Here is a 23,164-nt window from a genome sequence, read left to right on the forward strand (position 1 = left end):
CCACGCATCTGTTCAGGGCCTTGGGGCAGTGGGGAAGGGGGAGTTCCAGGAGGGGGCGCATGCGGTCGGGGTCGGGCCCTAGGAATCCATGTTCCACGACGTAGCCGAGGATGGCTAGAGGGTTGTGCGGAAGATAGATTTCTCTCTATTATAGGTTAGGCTCAGGAGTTTAGCGGTGTGGAGGAAGCGCTGGAGGTTCTCGTCTGGTCCTGCTGCTCATGGCCGCAGATGGTGATGTTGTCTAGGTACGGGAACGTGGTCTGCAGCTCGTACTGATCAACCATTCGGTCCATTTCTCTTTGGAAGACCGAGACCCCGTTGGTGATGCCGAAGGAGACCCTCAGGAAGTGGTAAAGGCAGCCATCTGCCTCGAAGGCAGTGCATTGGTGGTCCTCTGGGTTGATAGGGAGCTCATGGTACGCAGACTTCAAGTCGACTGTAGAGAAGACTCAATACTGCGCAATCTGATTGACCATGTCAGATATTCCGGGGGGAGGGGGTACGCATTGAGCTGCGTGTACCGGTTAATGGTCTGGCTGTAATCGATGCCATCCGGTGCTTCTCCCCAGTCTTGACGTCCACCACTTGTGCTCTCCAGAGGCTGTTACTAGCCTCAATGATCCCCTCTCGCAGGAGTCACTGGACCTCTGACCTGTAAAAGGGACTGTCCTGGGCACTGTAGCGTCTGCTCCTGGTAGCGACGAGCTTACAGTCTGGGGTTTGGTTTGCGAAGAGGGAGGTTGGGGCGACCTTAAGGGTCGCGAGGCTACAGACGATGAAGGGGGGGGGGGGGAGCAGGGGTCCGTCGAACGTTAAGGTAAGTCTCTGGAAATGGCACTGGAAGTCGAGCTCCAGTAATAGGGCAGCGCAGAGATGGGGAGGACGTAGAGCATAATGTTGGTATACTCTAGGCCTTGTACGGTAAGGGTCACAACATAGAACCCCCGGATTTCTACTGCGTGGGATCCGGAAGCCAGGGAGATTTTCTGGGTCATAGGTAGGATGGGGAGGGAGCAGCGCCTTACCTTATCTGGGTGTATGAAGCTGTCCGTGCTCCTGGAGTCAAAAAGGCAGGCCGTCTCGTGCCCGTTGATCCGGATGGTCATCTTGGACTTCGCAAGGTGGTGCGGCTGGGACAGGTTGAGTGTGACGGAGGTGAGTGTCAGAAGGCGGCCGGTAGGCCGGTCGGAGGTAGGGGTGGCCAGCGTACGGTTGGGTGAGCTGGGCCCCCGGGAGGCTGCGGAGTTGTCCCAAGATGATGGCCCTCATTGGTCGCGCGTGGCGGGTGTCAGCAGCGATGGTGTCCAAGATGGCGGCTCCCGTGGGTTGCACGTATCAGCCGAAGTTAAAGATGGCGGCGCCCATGGGTTGCACATGACGGGTGGCGCGGCAGCTGGGGGCGGCCCCGACAGGCAGCAGGCCGCGCTGCTGGGCCTAGACGATTTAGGGGGGGATCGGGCCTGGCAGGCTTTTGCGAAGTGGCCCTTCTTCCCACAGCCGTTACAAGTTGCGTTCCGTGCCGGGCAGCGGTGATTACCCTCGGGCCTCCGGCATTGTTGGGCCGCTGTGCAGCGCAGGCTTGTGTTGCACCCGGGTCGGTTGATAGCTGCGCCCATGAGGGCAACGAGAGTGCCGCGCGGTCGGAGGTGTAGGCTCCCATGTTTTGGGAGGCCACCTCCAGTGAGTTGGAGAGTTGTACTGCCTCTGGGTGGCCGAGTGTCCCCCCTTCTAGTAGACGCTGACAGATATAGTTAGAGTTCATGCCCGTGACATAAACGTCCCTGATCAGCAGCTCCGCGTGCTGGGTAGCCGGTATCGCCCGGCAGTCACAGGTCCGACAGAGGATGCGCCGGTCACGCAGGAATTCTGTGAGTGATTCCCCAGGGCACTGCCGTCTCGTGGCGAGGAGGTGCCTAGCATATACCTGGTTAACGGATTTCACGTACTGTCCTTTTAGCAGCGTATTGCCTCCGCGTTCGAGGGGGCGTCCCTGATGAGGTTAAAGACTCTTGGGCTCACCCATATGTGGAAGACCTGCTTCTTCTAGCGGTCTGTGAGGTCTTCGTTGAAGGATTTGAGGTACACCTCGAAGCAGCTTAGCCAATGTTCAAACGTTACTGTAGCGTCGGCTGCTTGTGGGTCCAGCTCCAAGCGATCAGGCGTGAGTGATGAGTTCATCTTTAGGAGTTTAGTGTATTAAATTGATACACCATCAATAACACACGACGAGTGATGAACGTAACTGAGGCTTTAATACACTAAACGGCAAGCCTCCTGCCTCTGGACCTGAACTGGGTCCGGAGGCGGAGACTTGCCACCTTTATACAGAAGCCCGAGGGGAGGAGCCACAGGCGGAGCCTGCCTGGACAAGCCCAGACATGCACAAGCATGCACAATACAATACAATACATGTAATGCAATAACGTCGTTTACCACACCCATGTCCATGTGGGTTTCACCCTACAACCCAAAGATGTGCAGCCTAGGTGGATTGGCCGTGCTAAATTGCCCCTGAATTGAGAAAAATAATAATTGGGTACTCTAAATTTATTTAAAAAGAAAATTGCCTTTGTTCATTTTGTTTATGTGGAACTATAGGCAACTGACTGAAATGATATTGACTTGGACAACATGGGCGTTGATGAACTTGCTTGTCTGAGGCATGGCATTAAACAGACTGCAGACAGACCACCTCATCTTTTGTTTGTGTCTGTTTACGGTCTCTGATAACTCTGCCTGATGTTCCCCTGCCTCTCTCTATATCTCCAACCTTTTGCCCAGGGCCAATTTTAGATGCTCATCATCAGACTCCTGGTCTCCCGCAGTCCTCCAAGTGCCAGAGATCTCGGCCTCTGATGTCTCAATGATGCACTCACCAAATAGTAACCCCCCCGCCCTACTCTAGATCTAGGATCCACCGAAGTGTGCGTCTCTGCCCTGGTGGAGAGTGCAAGTGAACGCAGTGATGGCTCAATATCCAGTGGATCCTCAGCCTCATTAACTGAGGTAGACCAGGTGCTTGGGCTAAGGGCTGTCTGGAGGTTGGTCTCGGCCTCTTCCTGCTGGTACCTGGAACAGAGAGAAGGGAGAATTAGAGCTTGAATAGGTGGGTTCATGCATTGAATTTAACTCACAGTGGTTGTCAGCATGTGGTTGAGGATGAGAGGATTTATCCTCACTGATTTATTGGGTGAGGCTGACCTTGCTTTCTTCACTGAACTGATCCCAATCCTCACCTGCCAACCCTGTTGCCTCCTCTACGAAGGTTATGCAACTCTGAGGTGCTCCTCTGGCCTGGGATCTCTCCCTCTTATTGTGTGCTATCTTGGCCTGCAGAAAGGCAGATGGATTGATTGTGATCAGAACCTTTTCTGCAAGGAGACGACAATGTAACCAAGGACCCCGAGAGTCGCAATGGGTGCGGTCTTCCAGCCACACTGTGCCGGGAAAGCAGCTTGCCGCGGTGCAGTATGGCCGTTGAATGCCAGGAGACTCTACTCCCCGAATCTACCCGGCTCGCAACCCCTCACGGGATTCAATGCAATCTTGTGAGACGTTGCAAGGGGAATCCCGCCCACAATGGGTGGGATCAGATTTTGGCAAATCTGCACAAGAGAGCGAGGCAGTAAGCGTCGCTCTAATGTGCAGATTCCAAAGGTACCTGAGGCTTGGGAGCAATATATGGCCACCTCCAAGGAGGAGGTCGAGGATGAGGACAAGGAGGCACCAGACCAGGAGGGGCTGGAGGACGAGCCTGGGGAGGGACGAGCCTGGGGAGGATCCGCAGGACCAGCTGGAGGATGGAGTACAATCCCAGAGGGCCAGCAAGATCCTCATCCTTGCCCGCTTCATCTTGGACCTGGCCATGCCCGTCATTCCTCCTATCGCCAACCCCCATCTTCCTGCCCCTTCCTCCCATTTCTCTGCATTTCCTCCCCTTCACCATCCTCCCCCCCCCCCCCCACCCCACACCCCTGCCCCCCCATTTCCCACCCTCCCAGGGTCTGTGTACCATCACTCCACAGTGAATGGACTGTTTCGGTACTGTCAGTGAGTTACTGGCGAGGGCAGGTGAGTGATGATAGCCCGCAGAGCGCCGATGTTCCCCCTTTATTGCCATAGCCTGACCCCTGCCTGTCTGCTGAGTGCTCGCTCACACCCATCACCTACATGCAGTGTGGTGGTGGGGTGTGAGGGGATGAGTCTAGGACCTCCGGGACTGGGGAGATTGGGCATGGGATTGGTGCTCGGCTCGCATAGTGGAAGAAAGTGCCGGAGTTATATTGGTCAAGGTCAACAAATTTTAATCAGTAATAGGAGTGTCCCCAACTGCCCCATTGTCCCGATGGTGCCGCCTCACCTCTCCCAGACCCTCCCCCACCCGTCCCCCCCCTGCATCCTCCCCGCTTAACCTCTACCCCCTTACCCCATAGCCCTTCCTCCCCCCCAGTGCCCTCTCAGTATTCCTTGACCTGCTTAGCCTTAGCACGGTAGCACAGTTGTTAGCACAGTTGTTTCACAGCTCCAAGATCCCAGGTTCGATTCCCAGCTTGGGTCACTATCTGTGTGGAGTCTGCACGTTCTTCCCCTGTCTGCATGGGTTTCCTCCGGGTGCTTCGGTTTCCTCCCACAGTCCAAAGATGTGCAGGTTAGGTGGATTGACCATGCTAAATTGCCCTTAGTCTCCAAAAAAAAGTTGTGTGGGGTTACTGGGTTACTTGGGTAGAGTGATGATGTGGGGCTTGGGTAGAGTGCTCTTTCCAAGGGCCAGTGTAGACTCGATGGGCTGAATGGCTTCCTTCTGCACTGTAGATTCTATGATGATTCTGTGCTCTACCGCTGAGTCTAGGTGTTGTGTTATTTGGCTCCCCTTATGTTTCTATATGTTTCTATGGGTGTCTGGTTCCACCTACTGGCAGGAGGTCATGACTGTTACTACATGTATTGATCGTTAGCTATATACGCTGGTACTGTTGTATAAAATATACAGTGGTGTAACCATGTACAGTCACATACAGATATACATATGTGCATAACACTGCAGTTGTGTCCCCAGGATACACATCAAAGGTGGAGGCAGCTAGCTACTTACCAAGCCCCTTTGCATTGGATGTCATTAACAACTCACGTTTTGCAGGCCATCTGGGTGGGGCCGGTGGATCCTCACCTCTGCACTGTGCAGCGACCTCTATGATGATCACTGATCTGTCCTTGGCCACCACCACAATCTCCAGGGCCCGTTTCTCATAGGGGGTGAGGACACTGATGTCTGGCACCCCGTCACTTGACTGGGCTCTCTCCCATCAGTTGTGCAGGGACACAGACTGGGCATTGTTAGCCGCATGCATCGTTCATCGCAGGGGTGCGGCGGGTGCTCGGGAGTTGGGAAGATGGGGGAGGTGGGAAGGATGGTGGGGGGGGGGGGGGTAATGGGGCAGCCTGAACGTCACTACTGGAAATGGGTGGGCCGGGACATGGAACCGTAATGGGTGGGGATGGTGCCAGGTGCTTTCTCTTGGGTGGGGTGGGGGGGGGGGGGGGTGGCGGGGGTATGGTGCCAACTCACCTGAGTGGCACGGTGGAGGTTGTTGACCTTCCTGCAGCGCTGGGTGTTGGTCCTCTGGGGCACACTCCCCAAACGGACAGCTGATGCCACTTCCTCCTAGGCGGCACTGGCTGCGCTGTGGCTGACCCTCGGAGAAACAGGCATCAATATGGCCTTGACTGCTTCAAGTAGTCTGCCCAGGTCTGTATCCCCGAATTGTGGGGCTGGTTACCACAGCGGCATGGCTGTGAGCTGGGGTTGACTCTGCAGGAATGCTCTAAGTGCTGCTCTCCCTTGTTAGCAGGGGGCAGGCAAGCGCGGTACCGGAGAATCTGCCGGCGGGACCATAACTTGCGCCATGAAGCCCGTGGGGCTTCGTTAAGTGGCCCAATTAACGTTTGATAGTGGTGACGGCCTCGCTGGTCCCAGTGTTGGGAAGCTCCTGGCAGTTCCCACTCGCTACCACACTTAGAAATCTTTTTGTAAAATCGTGCCCCTCGATTTTCCCATGGGAAATTCTGCCCTATGTCTTCTGTGACATGATTGCTGCAACAACCAGCGTCTCACAGATATTTACAAGTTATACTGAGTTATTTTCCCCAATGTGTACCACTTTGCGCTTTTCTGATTTGGAATTGGTATAGCTCTACCCAATTGCAGAGGTCTTTCTTTAGTCCTTCAGTGCTTTATCTACACTTTCAGTTTACCTCACCACCTTGCATTGTCTTCTGTCAAATTTTCAGAAACTATAAGGGTCCAGCACATTTCATCCATATACACATGGGACACATGCAGCTGCATTCCCATTTCAACCTTGTATTCAACTGAATTCCCTATTGCACCGTTCCTTTCGAACGTCAGTCTTTTTTGGGAGGCTAATAAACCACAATATAGAGTTAGGGCTGTCACTTCCCTGTAGTCCAGAAGGTGGAGGTGCCTTTGGCTGTCTTTCGGCAGATACATTGTCTCTTTTAAAACGGTATCATGGTTGTGTTACAAAGAAGAAACCTCCCAACAATGAGCTGGCAGCAAAGCATTGTACAGGTGTGGCATGTGGGGTGGGGTTGGTTCGCAGAGTGCGCAAGCGCAAGAACCTGCTCGGTGCTTTAAGTGTTGTGAGTGGGGCTCCTCCCAGGATAGAAAGAGAGAGAAGCAGAGAGACACAGGAGCGGATAATCAACTCAGAGACACAGGAGCAGAGGCATCAGGTATATTTATTTGCATTGCCATTGATTTAACTGAGCTCAATACTTGAAGGGTGGGCTTCGTTGTCTGCCTGCTGTCTAATATCTTTCATTTAATCAGTTTTAAAACAATTTGCGATTTTTTTTTAGCTTTGAAATAGGTTTTAGTTTTTTTTTCAGCCGTCGCTATAACTTAGAAACAAAGCGCAGGAAAGTGGTTGAAATTCCTGTAACACCAACTTTTTTTTTGAGCCCAACTGCCTTTATTAAAGCCTGTTAAGATGCCCTGTGCTTTCATCTTACCCACTTTGAGAACAGAACTCTGTTTTGTGATATTTCAAGGCGTGTTTTTTGTTCGGTGTTTCCCCCTTTTTCACATGTAAGCTCTCCAAACCCGTCCAGTTTCCTTTCAGTATGTAGTTGCTGAAATACATGATGCCTATTGGCTGTGGGTGCGGTGCACTTGTATCTCTCCTTAAGGTTGTCTTTCACCTATTCCTGGGATCCAATTTGGACGCTTGTCACGTAATTTGGGTGAGGTTTTGGTTTACATTTTTTTCCCCCCAGTGTAAATGATAAAATATTTTTGTTATTAATGACTCTGGTTGCAACTTCTTTCTAAGGTGATGACTTGGAATGTTGGTATTTGTCTCCTTAAGAATGTTGTGGAACCTGTTCCCTTTAGTTAATGGCCTGAGCTACAGGCATTTTTCATTTAGGGAGGAGAGGTCAGGGATGGGATTCTATTGTGCTTGTTCCACAATGGAATTATCTCTCAAATGTTGGATTGTAATGTATAATTATGGATACCTTTTCCATATTGATTTATTTAAGATATAATAAGTTGTGGCCATGGGAGCTTTCTGCTGCCCAGATGGAGATTTCTCTGTTTAAAAGCTGAAGATTCCCCTGCCCTTGTAGGTGTCGATTTTATACTGTAGTGGAATTTTTCAGGCTGCTGGCAGTCTTCTGATACCTGACCTGAGCGATCACTTCCTGAGGTCATTGATCATTTTGTGTTTGGCCAAATCTTGATCATCTTAGCTGATAGGGTGCTACAGTGGTTAGCACTCTGCCTCATAGCTCCAGGAGGTGGGGGTGGGAAAATTGAGGCTTGTGCCTCATTGGGGTGCTCTTTCGGTGCAGACTTGATGAGCTTAATGGTCTCCTTCTGCACTGTAGGGATTCTATATCCCTAACCATTCACTTTCCCATACTCTGAATAACTGAGCGCTGTATGCTAACTTTTCCAATGCTTTGATTTTCATTGTTGGGCCTTCAATTGCCCATATCTGATGTTGAAATTCCCTCTCCACCCCTCCTTCCAATATGCTCTCATACCAATTTATTGTTCAAGCATTTTGTCATCTGTTGATGTGAACACAACTGTGCACATGATGTTAAAATACTGAGACCACTTCACTTACTGTCCCCAAAGTGTTGCAATTGTTGCCTTGGCTGTGATTAGTTTATTTTAAATATCATTCATGTGATGAGTGCTCAGGCCAGCAATTGCCCATCTCATCCCTACTTGCACGCAAGTGTGGTGGTGAGCTGTCTTCTTAAACATTACTGTCCATGTGGTGTAGGAACACTCTCAGTCCTATTAGCAAGAAAGTTCAGGCTTTTGACCGAGCAACAGTGAAGGAACCGCTTCCAAGTCTGGATGTTGTGATTTGTGGCGGGGAGCTTGGAAGATAGTGTCCCCACGCATCTACAGTCCTTGACCTAGGTGCCAGAGCCTTCATGAGTTGCTGCAGTACATCTTGTAGGTGTGCACTGTTAGATATGTGGAACACCTCAATGACCACTGGGATACATGTAGTCATTGCCACTGTACTTAGATCATAGAATTTACAGTGCAGAAGGAGGCCATTCGGCCAATCGAGTCTGCACCGGCTCTTGGAAAGAGCACCCTACCCAAGGTTAACACCTCCACCCTATCCCCATAACCCAGTAACCCCACCCAACACTAAGGTCAATTTTGGACTCTAAGGGCAATTTATCATGGCCAATCCACCTAACCTGCACATCTTTGGACTGTGGGAGGAAACCGGAGCACCCGGAGGAAACCCACGCACACACGGGGAGGATGTGCAGACTCCGCACAGACGGTGACCCAAGCCGGAATTGAACCTGGGACCCTGGAGCTGTGAAGCGATTGTGCTATCCACAATGCTACCGTGCTACAATCATGTCTATGGGTGTTGTGTGAACCCGTCTGTGATTTGAAGTTTTATGGTCTATGAATAGAAATCAATAGATTTATCTCTTGGACGAAATAAAAATCCTTTATTGATGGCTGCTGCAATGAATGGTAACTATATTGCCTTCCTCTATCACTTTCAACCTCAAACTTGGGCTGTACTATCTTCCAGCAGAAGATCCATCTCTGATATATAGGCAGAAGATCCATCTCTGATATATAGGCTATGTTCTGCAACTACAATGTACTACACTATTCTTTCTGGAGATTTAAAATATCACAGCACTAGATTGGTAATTTTAATATGCCAGATTTAAAGAATTTAGGTTTTTTTTTTTCTGTTTACTATTTTAGCTGATCAAAAATGGCCAAAGGAACTTCTGGAGTGAGGGTGTTCCAAGGACTGCTCATTTTTGGAAATGTGGTCATCATGGTATGTATTGGATGAATATATGTGCTCATGTTACTGTATTTGAGAATGGTGCTGGCTAGGTTTCCTAATCTGTTGTAGAAAAATTGTTTGTATATTGTTTTTAATTTTTTCAGTTTTATTACGTATCTTCACATTTCCATTGCTGACTAGCATGTGATTTGTCTATGGGTGGGATTCTCCAGCCTCCCTGTTTCTCAGCTGGTGGTGGAATTCTCTGCTCCCACTGGCTGTCAATGGGATTTTCCATTGAAGCCACCCCATGCCTCTGGGAAACTCGTGGGCGAGTGTGCTGCTAGTGGGACCAGAGTATCTTGCTGCCAGCAAACAGCTGGAGAATTCCAGCCCATATCTTCTTGCGGTCTACATCAAACTAGATATCAACTTGAGGAAATTGTCTTGAGTAGCAAAAGTTCCAATCACTACGCCTATGGAATCGAGTATTGCAGGTGTTATGTCCATGAATTGTACTGCATACTTTATAGTGGGGTTTCCAACCCTGCAGACAGAGATGAGGAAGGTGGCGCAGTGGTGAGCACTGAGGACCTAGAATTGGGCACTTTAAATTTATAAGGAAAGAGATGAGGATGAATTTTGTCTGAAGAGGATAGTGAATCTGTGGAATTCTTTACCACAGAGAACTGTAAAGACTGGGTTGTTGGTATGTTCAGGGCTGAGATAGATGGACAGGTTTTTCATCGGGAAGGGAATCTAGGGTTATGAGGTTAAGGTGGGAAAGTAGAGTTGAGGATGATCAGATCAGTGATGATTTCATTGAATGGCAGAGCAAGCGCGATGGGCCAAATGGCTACATTCTGCTCCTATATCTTATGGACACCAATGTATGCAACCCTGGAAAAAGATTCATTGGGATATTACATTTTTTTGTCATTTACTTTTTACATTTTTCTCTTTACCAGATATAAAATATTGGGAGAGGAGAAAGAGGAAAGGCTCATCCAATTGGGCCTTTTTGAGGTTTTTTGCTTCTCAATTAGTTGAGGAAAGCAGTACGTTACAAGGATGGGTGTGTTGGCCGAATAATGGTTGGAGTGTAGGGGGCAAGCCATGTGATGTAACCTCCAAGAATACATTTAATCATAGTTGGCAACTCTACTTCAAAGTAATCCAATTTTATTAGCTCCCTTGTATAGTACCACAGCCTAGCAAATTAGCTGAGTCTTGATGAGGTGGCATAAAATTAATTCCAAATTTCAAATGTCTTGAGCTTTCTTCTACATCCCACTGACCTGTTTAATCTCATGTTTTTTTTTAAAAGCCACATCTTGGGCACCAAACCCCTTTTCTTCCATTAAGTTTGCAAGGGGTGTTTTCATTTCTTTCAATTCATCAGAACCAAACCATAATAAATCTTTGTTACTGTTCCAAGTTCATTATGCTTCTAATTTCCTAATACTGCCTTCTGTCCAGTTTTCTTCCTGGTTGAGATTTGCCAAACTTGCTCTCCTATCTGCACAATGGAGTAGTTTTATCACTTCAAAAGTGCATTTCTGTTCCTTAATTAGTCTCCCTAATCTTAAATCCAGCATGACTTGGTCGGGATTTGAATTTTTCTCCCAGCTAAACCCTTAGTATCAATTTGCCTTATTAAAGAAAATGCCTGAACAGACAGTGGAAGCAAAATTGGGTAGAAGCCAAAACAATCTTCTTGCCTTTTTGTTTGAGAAGATGATCTAAGCTAAAACCTCCCGAATACCTAAATCCTATTCAGGAAATTGTACTGATTTTTACATTTCCTCTGTGTCTTGCAGTGAGGTTCCTTCTAAATGAGATTCACATGCTTGGTATTGGAAATGAAACTGTGGTGTGTTCTCATCGGGCGGTTCCAACATTTTCCCAATTACTTGTTGGGAGTGGATGGATTTCTTTAATAATCTTTGATGCGTAATGTGTGTAAGGAGGAAACTGAAAAGACAAATGCCTGTAACAATGGACTAACAAGTTTAAAAAAAAATATTTATCTGTTTAATATGAACATTAAAAAAAATATTGTTTATGTAATGTTTGGTCATTTATGCAGATTCATTAATTTAAGTAGCTGAAAGACTGCTCTTTTAGACTTGTTGGCTGAATTAGTTTGATTTTTAAAAATTTTCTATTCAACATGATATTTTAATTTCGAATTTAAATGGTACACCTCAAACTTGTATAGTCAAATTTCTAGTGACCGGTGTTTGACCTCTACCTTGGAAGTAAATGTGAGCAAGGATTGTTAACGCACTGCATTTCAGTAACTTAATTGGTAAAAGGCACAATTTAGTGTTGAATTCTACTGTATGACGGGGAGCATCTCGCACGTGTGTGTGTGTGTGTGTGTGTGTGCTGAACTAGCTGATCTAAGTCATGGTAATAGGTGTCAAATACTCTTGGGTACACTATCTAAAAAATGTTGCTGTTGAATAGAAAATTTTAAAAATCAAACTAATTCAGCCAACAAGTTTAAAAGAGCAGTCTTTCAGCTACTTAAATTAATGAATCTGCATAAATGACCAAACATTACATAAACTTAAGTGGCAGAGATCAATGGGTGGGTGGGGGGGGGGGGTGTGTGCAGATATCCTCATGTTAGGCTGCACTTGACAAATGGGTATTTGAAGGGAATGGAAGGCTGTGGCTTTTTAAGCTTCACCTAATGGAAAATTAAATACATTTTTTGTAATGGGTGAAATTGTGCTCACGTAAGTATTTTAATGAGCCTTTCCATAATGACCACATTTGAGTTTTTTTGTTTTAATGCTTTACACACCACCTAGAATTTGCCACGGGTATTCCTGACTAGCCTAGTGGAGCTCCGAACTAATTTCCATGAAGTCAAAACGGAATCAACTTCATGAGAATGCTTCATGGCAAAAGGAAATTAATATGTGTGTGATTTTTCTGGAGTTAGATTATGAAAGAATGGTTGTTGGATAGTTTCATAGCATTAGCCTTTTTTAGTCAGAATTTCTTTCTCATGTGCAGCTGATCTCTTCAGCTGTAAACTAGAAGGCTGGTTCTGTCCATTTTTTTTCAGTAGTGCCTCGGTCCCAAGAAGAAATGTCTCCATTTGTATGGTGAATTGCATTTTGAGATAAATGATTAAAAATCATCTATTAATCCTCTCCTTCTATTTTCAGTTGTGCGGCATTGCATTGATGGCTGAATGCATTTTCCATGTTTCGGATCAGCATGGACTTTGGCCGTTACTTTCTGCTGCCGACAATGGTGATATTTTTGCCGCCGCTTGGATTGGACTTTTTGTTGGCTTCTGCCTATTTGTACTGAGCATAGTTGGTATATTTGGAATCATGAAATCAGCCAAGAAAGTTATCTTAGCAGTAAGTTTGAATTCTGACTGGTGCCATTTATGAATCACTTGTTAACGTTTACTATTTGCAATCAGTTGTGACTTTGCCTGCCCCAGTACATCAGACACTACCTGAAATTATTTTTCAGCCTGAAATGCATCCTGGGCATGGTTCCCTTGCACCGGGCACTTTTTACACACTTAATTTATATATAATCTTGGGTATTCCTTTATTTTTAAGAAAGGAAACAACAGTCACACAACTCTTCTGATAATTCAAATGAATGTTCCTGGGAGGGCACAGTGGTTAGCAATGCTGCCTCACTGCATCGAAGACCCGGGTTTGGTCCTGGCCCTGGGTCACTGTCCATGTGGAGTTTGAACATTCTCCCTCTGTGTGGGTTTCGCCTCCGCAACCCAAAGATGTGCAGGGTAGGTGGATTGGCCACGCTAAATTGCCCCTTATTTTAGAAAAAAACTTTCCGTGATGGATTTAGTTACAATAACAGTGTTGTGGTGCATACCCAACTAGTTAAGGAATTTAAGTCCCAGGATGTCTGCCTGTCTGAAACAGTGCACCCTTTTCTTGAAGTTCTGGAAAGCTGCAATTAATCTTGCTTGTACAGTTATTCTGATTTAACAAGCAGAAAAGCATTACTATGAACCATAAAATTTGCGGTGATTATTTTATTCTTTCCAGTTTTTAAGGTGCATAAATTTCTGCCTTTTTTTTTCAGTACATTATTTTGATGCTTATTGTCTACATCTTTGAAGTTGCTTCATGCATCACAGCTGCAACACACAGGGACTTTGTGAGTAAAATTTCTCATTTTTAAGCAACTGCTCTATTAATTAAATGGATTGGATGTCCTATCTGGAATGGATCATGGAAAACCTAAATGCATAATTGTCATTTGCATAAGTTTATTCAATTTGGCCATCTTGGAAGTCCATAAAGATAACCAGACAAGGAGCATAAACTAACACTGGCAGTATAACATAATGGGTTTAAGGAGGTGTCAATCTGCTTCCTGTTGTCCAGTAACAAACCTGTGTGTACTTAATGTTTCTATTGGCTGCTCAAGGTTGAGAAGGTCTACTTGGGATATTCTGGGTCCCTCTTATCCAAGTGCAATTTTGGACAAACTTGGCAACAAATATTCCGAGAACACTTGTGACTAAAATGGGTTCTGTTTGACCTATGGGCTGGTTTAACTCGGTGGGCTAGACAGCTGGTTTGTGATGCAGAAAAAGGCCAGTCACGTGGGTTCAATTCCTGTACCAGCTTACCCGAACAGGTGCCTGAATGTGGCGACTAGGGGCTTTTCACAGTAACTTCATACTTGTGACAATAAAAGATTATTATATGTTTTATTTTCTTCCGTTTCTATAAACTGAATGCAATAATTGACTGTGGCCTTGCCACCTGGTTGCAAACTCATCCAGTTTGACTGGAGTGCCAACAAAATGGCCCAAATCTTCTGTTCTCTGAAGGGTTCTCCAGGGTACCTTGGAGAATTTACAAGTAGTTGAAAGACACAACATCCATCAGCATCTGAAAATTCAAGTTTGCATCTGGTGGGAAACCCTCCGCATACTCTGAATTCTGACACCTTCCCCTGAATTGTTCACCAGTCTCTTCAGATGGTGAATCCTATTGTTTAGCTTGCTTTGTCTTTTTTTTTCCAAAATATTCTTTCACAGCACTTGTTGCTCATCCCAAATTGCCCTCGAGTAGGAGGTCCTTTTTTAAGTTGGAAATTCAGTTCGCTTGGGCTTCTTCATGGAGTAAAATAGCTTGTACATAATTTTTTTTTAACATCCTCAAAATTATTTTGCAGTTGGTTCCAAACTTTTTCCTCAAGCAAATGCTCCAGTTGTATGATAACCGGAACTGGCAGAATGATGATCAGTTCAAAAACTACATGGGCCTCACCAATTCCTGGAATCGTGTCATGACTGAGGTAAGTGAGGCAGGATAGGGAAAAGGGCTTGTATACTGCTGAAGTAGGCTTTAGGTGATATTTGGGTGGAATGAGTAGAGCATTTCATTGTGGCAGAGATGAGAGAACTAGAATATATTTGGCATTCAAGCTCCAGAAGTCCATGTTTGAATGAAAGTCACTGGACTAAATCTTTCTCATACAATAGTGCAGGGTAGGAAATCGGTCTCTGTGAATGCTGTTTTGGGGGCGGACAGCTAAGAACTTCTGATTATTGAGATTTAAAAAACCTGACACCTTTTTAAAATAAAACGCAAACCGTTATACATCATTGTCAGTATTTTGGAAGATCGGTCTACACTTGATTAACTCATGAGACGAAAGATCCCTTTTGTGGGTCATCTGTATTCATCTGTGGGGAAGCATGGTGGTGCAGTGGTTAGCACTGCTGCCTCACGGTGCCAGGTTCGAATCTGGGTCACTGTCTGTGTGACGTTTGCACATTCTCCCCGTGTGGGTTTCATCCCCACAACCCAAAGATGTGCAGGTTAGGTGGATTGGCCATGCTAAATTGCCCCTTAATTGGAAAAAATTAATTGGGTACTCTAAATTTATTTTTTAAAAATCTGCAAGAGTGATCCTGTGTTATTGGCTTTTTTTGTGGTGGAGTCTCATCCCACTTTATTAATATTTCCAGGTTATCTTTCTAACTATGTTCTGACAAGTTATAAGCTGACGTTTCCATTTGCAGAGATGTATATTTTCAGAGTTACTGTATTTCCAGCACTTAGATTTTCGCATAGTTTTGAAGAAAGTTTGCAGTGTAAAATCACATTATGGTATTTTTTTTTTAGCACAAGCTGTTTAAGTTTTCCAGCTCACCCATTTGGGTGAAAAAGACATTTTATCCTCAATGGAGGAAGTGTTTGAGGGTAGGTGAAAGAAAGGTGATTTAGTTAACCTACAACAGCTTTATCATGTTTTTCTCTTGTCGTGAGTCAGTACGTCCCATAATGTACTGAGTTAATATTTCCCTTCATTCTTTGCAGAATAATTGTTGTGGAGTAAATGGACCACAGGACTGGGTTCAGTTCAACTCTGCATTCAGATCAACCCATCTAGATTCTGACTTCCCCTGGCCTCGAGAGTGTTGTGTAACCAATGCATTTAACCAGATCACAGAGTTGGATGCTTGCAAACTTGGCGTTCAAGGTTTTGTTCATGGTCAGGTAATGTAAAGATTGGATCATTCAACTTCCTTGTTACAACTGTAAAGGGCATTGCATCTGGAGTATTGTGCACTGTTTCGATCTCTTTACTTGAGGGATATAAAGCTGTTCTGAAGAAAAGTTCAATAGTCGAATTCCTGGGATGAAGGTATTGGTTTGATGGTAGGGAATGTTTTGGGGGGGGGGTCGGTTATCAGTTAAAAGAAGCACCCCCTTCCTGTCCAAGATTGAACTTTCTTTTTTATACCCCTGATTGCCAACCTCAAATTCAGGCCAAGTGGGTAAAGGTCCTTGAATGGCTATTAAGTGGACATTTAAGGTGCCCTTGACTAGGACCAGAGCGAGCTTCCCACCAGAGGCCCTGCCCACGCCAGTGTAAAATCGCTACCAGGTCAGTGTGGGTGAAAACGCGAAGGAAACCCTGTCCCACTACCCAACAACAATTCCCCACCTCGGAACCCATTTGGGGCGGGGGGGGGGGTTCATAAAATTGTGCCCTCCATGTTTTTAAATGTTTAGGAATGCAAATTGGATGTAAGGAAATTTAATTCCCTGCCAAATTTTGCTTTCGTCAATGCACGTTCCATTTTTTTGTTGCTTTTCGGAGGTAAAGCTGCCATTAATCCTGGAGTCTCAAATGAATGACTCTTTGTACATAAACATAAGTAACAATGACATTCACTTGCAGGAAAGCAAATGTATATTAAGGTTCTTTTTGGTTTTAAAACTGATCATTAATTTAGGTTTCCACGATGCTGCCTCACAGCACCAGGGACCAAGGTTCAATTCTGGCCCTGGGGTGACTGTCTGTGTGCAGTTTGCACATTCTCCTGTGTATGTCAGTCTATGTGGGTTTCCTCCGGGTGCTCCGGTTTCCTCCCACAGTCCAAAGATGTGCAGGTTAGGTGGATTTGCTGTGGCTAAAAATTCCCTTTGTGTCGAAAGTTGTGTAGGTTAGGTGGGGTTGCAAGGATATGATGGGGGAGTGGGCATAGGTAGGGTGCTCTTTCAGAGGGTTGGTGCAGACTTGATGGGCTGAATGGCCTCCTTCTGAGCAGTTAAGATTCTATAGATCTTTGGCCATGCTATTCTATGGTGAAATTTTAAAAGGAATGTTTCGGACAATTGTCAAAAATGTATCAAAGTGAAGTATTAATACTTGTCTAGGATGATCAAAGTCTCAATTGTTGTTTTAGTCACTTGTGGGGAGGATGATAAGCAGATTGTGAACTCTTGGTGGGTCCACCTGTAGGCTGAGCTAAACCTTTTGTCTGGTTATGGAGGAGGTGTCCTCTGCATTGTTTTGATTTGGCCCTGTGTACTGAATGACTTTTGGAGGTCTCCTGAACTCCGCATTTGGACACTGTTGGATATGGGTTGTATAATCCCCCACTATCAACACACCTGGCCATTGACCAGAATTGAACTGGAGTGGAGGTGGCAGTGTCACAGTGATATCTTCACTAGATTAGTAATCCAGAGACCCAGGGTAATGGTCTAAGAATAAAAATAAAATACAGTGGATGCTGGAAACCTAAAATAATACAGAAAGCTCTTGATAAACTTGGGTCGGGCAGCAACTGCGGAGAGAGAGAAACAGTTAATGTTTTAAGTTTAAATGACCCTTCTACACAACTGAAGAAAAGTAGAAATGTAAAGAATAATTATAAAACAACAATGGAATGTACATTCAATATGAAGTATGGTATTGAATTAATTCAATTTACATTCCTGTCTCTTTTTTAAAAATAAATTTGAAAGTACCCAAATCCAAGGGGCAATTTAGCATGGCCAATTCACTTACCCTGCACATCTTTGTGCGCAGACACAGGTAGAATGTGCAACTCCACATGAGCAGTGACCCGGGGCCGGGATTGAACCTGGGTCCTCTGTGCTGGGAGGCAGCAGTGCTAACCACTGCACCACCATGCGGCCTCAATTTACATTCCTAATCGCCATAATAACATGGGAGGGCATAATCCAAATCCCACCATGGCAGATGGTGAAATTTGAATTCAATAAAAATTTTGGGTAGAATTTCGTACCCAGCCCCCTGATGGCTCACCATCTTTAAAATTTACCCCTAGCAAGTCTAATAATGACCATGAAACCCTTGCCGGTTGTCGTAAAACCCTTCTGGTTCACTATAATGTCTTTTTTAGGGAAGAAAATCTGCCATCCTTGCCTGATGTGGCCTAAATATGACTCCAGATCCACAGCCATATGGTTGACTCTTAAATGGCCAGCAAGAGGCTGCTCAGGGATGGGTAGTAAATGCTGGCCCAGTCAGTGATGGCCACATTCCATGAATGAACAAAAATAAAAACTAGCCATGTAAATACGTGGCAAGAGCAGGTCAGAAATTAATAATCCTGCAAAGTGTAACAAATTTCCTGACTCCCAAGGCCTGTCCACAAATACAAGGCATAAGTCCGGAGTGTGGTGCAATGCTCTCCACTTTGCCTGAATGAGTGCACCTCCCACAACACTCCAGAAGCTCCACACCATCCAGAACAAGGCCTGCTTGATTGGCATCACATCTACAATTATTTGCTCCCTTCACTACTGTGCAGTGATATTATTGTGATCTATATGCAAGAAGCAGCTGAGAGAGAGGAGTGGGTGGTAGTGGTACAACATAAAGGAATGCACAAAGGTTGACAAAAGGATGTTTTATGAAACCACTTTCAAAGGGGATTTTTGTGACATCAGTTTTGTTGATTAACTCTTCTGGCTAATTTTTGTCCTGGGAAATAACAGGAGCAAACCACAACTTCTTGTGAGGATAGAAAAGGGAAAACACTTTCAAGTAAGTGGTGGGAAAGATGCAGGAGAAGAATGGAGTTGACAATTAGCTTGGAATTGAACCAGATGACTCATTGAAGTGTCACATGGTTCATTTCTAAAGTCTGTGGGCAAGATATTAAAGCTGTTCAGGCTGGCGGGATCTTCCGGTCCTACTGACTATGCACCCCACCACAGTTTCCCGGCGGTGTGAAGTGGATTAAAAAGATTCCTCCGCCGGCCAATGGCAAGCCAGCTCCCACTGCTGAGAAGCACACTGCGGGGAGACCAGAGAATCTCACTCAAATTGTATTAATTTGAATAGCTGTTCCTATGTGAGTTCCTACCTAGTCTTATCTGGCCCTCTCTCTTTGGAAGAGGGGAGACCGATGTGTGCAAAATACATGAACCTCCGATCATGGGGATGCTGCTGTTGCAACCCAGGGTAACAATAATTTAGAAGTCAACTGTACTACCTCAGATGTGTTTATGGATTAGCTGACACCATGGAAACTGGGAATATAACAATAGCAAACATAAATTTGCAACTATTTCCAGTGCTTGTTTTTCCCCCCCCCCCCACTTTTGTTTGCTCCATATTTGACAAGTAATGATTCATTTTGTTGTCTGCCCTACCAAATCTTTGTGACATGCCATTATGTGCTCATTGGGTTCAACATGATGATTTAATGCACAGATGGAAATGCCAGCTCTGTGACCCAAGAAGAAGCTTGGATATTTTATTTGTATTCATTGAAAATTGTTTTTCTAACCTGTCTTTCCTTTTTTTTTTGTTTCTGCAGGGATGCTTTGAATTTATTTCCGGCCCTCTGAATAGACATGCTTGGGGTGTGGCATGGTTTGGTTTTGCCATCCTGTGTTGGACTGTAAGTGATGTGTGCCTATATTAATGGTAGTTAATGCATCATCCGGCATAGAATTTTCAGTAATTGGTCCTGTGCGATGTTTCTTTCAATTTTTGTTGTGCACAATCCCTCTTTTGTTTTTTTTTGAAAAGAAAACAATTGTGATACTTATCGCCTGGCAAAGTCTATTGGGTACCTTGCAGACTAGCATGTTGTTTAGTGGGAACATTGATCCTGTGAATGAAAGCTGCTGATCCATCCTCTGAATATTCCTTGGTTCCATCGATCGGATTTGATCGTTGTACCTCACTATACTATTTTTCTAAAACCTGATGCTGGTTTTCAAAGCTTAAGCTGCAGGCAGCTGCATTAACTTATTCACATCACTATTTTGTCTGCTCTTGTTTAGTCACAAAAGAATGACTTATGCTGAGCTATGGCCCCATTTGGGTGCACCTCTCTAAATGGTCATTCATATGTTGCATCGTTGTCATGGTTATTCATGAAGGGCCCTGCCTTCTCAACCTCGCCCTTTGCCTGACGTGTGGTGACGCTCGTGTTAAATCACCACCAGTCAGCTCCCTCTCCAAAAAGGGGAGAGCAACCTATCGGACTCTGACGATTTTCACTTTCAGTTGTAATGTTGACATTATTCAGCTGTGGGATTGGAGGAAATCACCACTAAACCCAACTTTGCTTTTTTATGTATGTGTTGCAGTTATTAAAATAAGTTATTAAATTCCAGTTTTCCCACCATAACCTAAGATGCTGAGGCGAAGTTTGGAGATCTACTCCATTCTTTCAGTGCAGATTGGTCTAAATGGCGCAAGTAATTGAGCTATGAAAGGAGGCTATATTTGGATGTCTTGATTGTCTATTTATTTGCTAACCAAAGCAACAGTACATCACCAAATCTGCTAGAAAATGGACCTCTCAAAACGCTCTCTTCGAATTGTTCAATCTGCAACTTTACTAAATTTAATTGATATCAATCTGTTTGCTTCAATTATTTTACTCACTAAATACTTTAAGCAATAATGTATGCCTCTTGGATTGAGTGATGCGTGGGCTGAAGAAAATGGTGGTGAGGGACAGGGATACGGAAGAACAGATGTGAGTTCATGCTAGACTCCTCCTGTTTCACAGCCTTTACAATCTAGGCAGACATTCCAATACATTAATGAATAATGCAATGGTTGTCTTTTAGATCTACATGTGAAACAGAGAACACATTGCACAAGGAGGAAGCAGGAGATTCTCTGTGGCATCTTGGCCAGTATTTATTCTACCATTATCAGTAATAAACCGATAATCACATTGTTATTAAATTGAGGTATACAAGATGCTAAAAGGTATGGATAAAGTAGACATGGCGCAGATACGTCCTCTTGTGGGACATTCTAAAACAAGAGGCTATAATTTAGAATAAGTGGTAGCAAATTTTAACAGATTTGAGGAGAAGCTAGTTCTCCTAAAGGGTTGAAATCTGTGGAATTCGCTACCCCAGTGTGCGGTGGATGCAGGGACAGTGAATAAATTTGGGGAGAAGATAGACAGATTTTTAATTGGCAATAGGTTGAAGGGTTATGGAGAACGGGAGTTGAGGTCATGATGGGATCAGCCATGATCACATTGAAGGTGATAAGGCTTGGGAGGCTACATTACCTACTTCTGTTCTAGGTTATGTGTTCTTGGGAGGAGATGCTCTTTTTCGTAATCCAGCTCTTGGTCTGTAGCATTGTAGGTAACAGGTGAAAAACATCTCTGCTATGATTGAATGGCGGAGCAGATCTCACTGGGCCATGGCCTAATTCTGCTCCTATGGGCTGCATTCTTCCGCCCAGCCCGCCGCAAGAACGCCATGGGTGAGACGCCAACAATGGAAAAATCCATTGACCTCGAGTGGGATTCTGCGGTTGCTGGGTGAACGTGCTGGAGAATCCCTCCCTATATCTTATGAGCTTACAAACGTATTATGATCAGAACTTTGAGTAATACTGGAGGAATTGCTGTTTGGTATGTCTAAATGGATAATTTGGCGTACACTTAATTACAACACCAACTGACTTGTTTCTTTTTCTTGTTTCAGTTCTTTGTCCTTGCTGGATCAATGTACTACTATGCTATACTGGATAATTAAAGCATGACATTGGACTTCAAATATATGGACTTGAAATCAAATGTATTTGCAGCCTTACCCTCGTGGCAATACTGAGGACTCTTAAACTGAACCTGTGAAGTATTGGGAGTAGTAATCTGTTCTTTTATTCAATTGATAGTCTCTTACACTTCCCACTTGTTGGCCTGACAAATACCTTTTTGAAGTAGTTGTAATTTCTGCCTTTTTTTAAAAAAAAAAGTCCTGTAAGTTTATTAAATTGAGAAATTGGACCATGGTTTCGATTGCAGTCCTCCATGTCTGAAATTCAGTCCAGCAACAATTTGTATGTTGTTGTAAAACTAAGTAAGTAAAACTTGGGCTTTATTCACACCCCTGTAACTTGTAAGCTGGTGATGTGTGATGATAGAGTAGGTATTTTGACCAGTCTTTTAAAGTGATTTTCCATCTGTGAGAGTTGGTGAGTGAGTCCTTAACAGATTGAGGGAAAGGTGAATCATGTTGAACTCTAAATGATGGTTCACCTGCTTTTTAGCTGCACTAGTGATTAGAATTCCATTCCACAGTTGTAATTGGAGGGCAGAAGATTACAAAATTAAATAGTGGTCCTAGGAGAGGATAGTTTAGAAAGAAGCCCAACCCCGAAACCATTGTGCAACACACGTATAAGCATACTTAATCCTCGCCCTCTTCTAGTGGTACAATTTAAATTTATATGTCAAAGTAATAAAATTATCATCACTTTTGAGCAATAAAATGATCTGTGGCAAAGTCACTTTTACAGTGGTCACTTGTGTAGTGTACAGCTCAACTTGTAACATTAGCTGATACTTGCTAACATTGAGGTTGTTAATTTAAAACACTGAAGACATTATTGTCTTGTGGGAAACATAAATGCAAGTACAACTTATTGGAGGTGATGTATTTTGCATCTTTACCACTTCTGTAAAAGGAATATTAAACATGTAATATAAGATGTACATTATGGGGTTTCTTTTATATCTTGTCTAATGTATGAAAGCATTTAATTTTTAAGAATAAATTATTAATCTTCAGGGCAATGTGCAGTTGATTGAATGACAGTTAGAAGAAAGGGCGATAGGGAAGCTGGACCATGTCATGCTGCACAATTCTTCAATAAACCGGGATCAACCAGAAGGATGATCTCTCCTCTGTTGCATACCCCCTTGAAGATGAATGAATCCATGATATGATAAGGGACCATTTTGCTCAAAGCAGTCCATTTGCAAGAATGGCATTCGGACCGAGCTGATGAGATGCTCAAAGCTGGGAAGTTTAACAATTCAACTGTAAGGTGGTCCTTCAGTTTTGATGTGTTGGATTCTTATTGCTACACCTGAATTTCTGAAATTTAAATATTCCTGCTGGAAATGGGACCAAATGTAGATCTGGTCCCTCTGTCTTCATTGAACAGAAGAATGCATTTGGAGGGCAACAGCGTCACTTAGAGTACTTTGATCACCAGGCGCTGACACTGAGCAGAACTTTGAAATAATACAAAGGAAAATAATCTTATGACAAGTGAAGGGG

At 44.5% G+C, this 23,164-nt stretch overlaps 1 protein-coding gene across 1 annotated transcript; it reads left to right on the plus strand.

Annotated features, from left to right (window-relative positions):
- Nucleotides 1-6,676: 6,676 nt before the first annotated feature.
- On the plus strand, nt 6,677-22,668 carry LOC119969158 (uroplakin-1b-like). Its single transcript, XM_038802384.1, has 8 exons — nt 6,677-6,753; nt 9,289-9,368; nt 12,503-12,703; nt 13,410-13,484; nt 14,514-14,636; nt 15,665-15,844; nt 19,432-19,515; nt 21,584-22,668. Exons 2-8 carry the CDS (start codon nt 9,300-9,302, stop codon nt 21,632-21,634), a joined length of 783 nt encoding a protein of 260 aa, XP_038658312.1. The 5' UTR covers nt 6,677-6,753; nt 9,289-9,299; the 3' UTR covers nt 21,635-22,668.
- The last annotated feature ends 496 nt before the right edge of the window (nt 22,669-23,164 follow it).

This window comes from Scyliorhinus canicula, chromosome 7 (assembly GCF_902713615.1).
Source record: "Scyliorhinus canicula chromosome 7, sScyCan1.1, whole genome shotgun sequence".
Taxonomy (NCBI): Eukaryota; Metazoa; Chordata; class Chondrichthyes; order Carcharhiniformes; family Scyliorhinidae; genus Scyliorhinus; species Scyliorhinus canicula.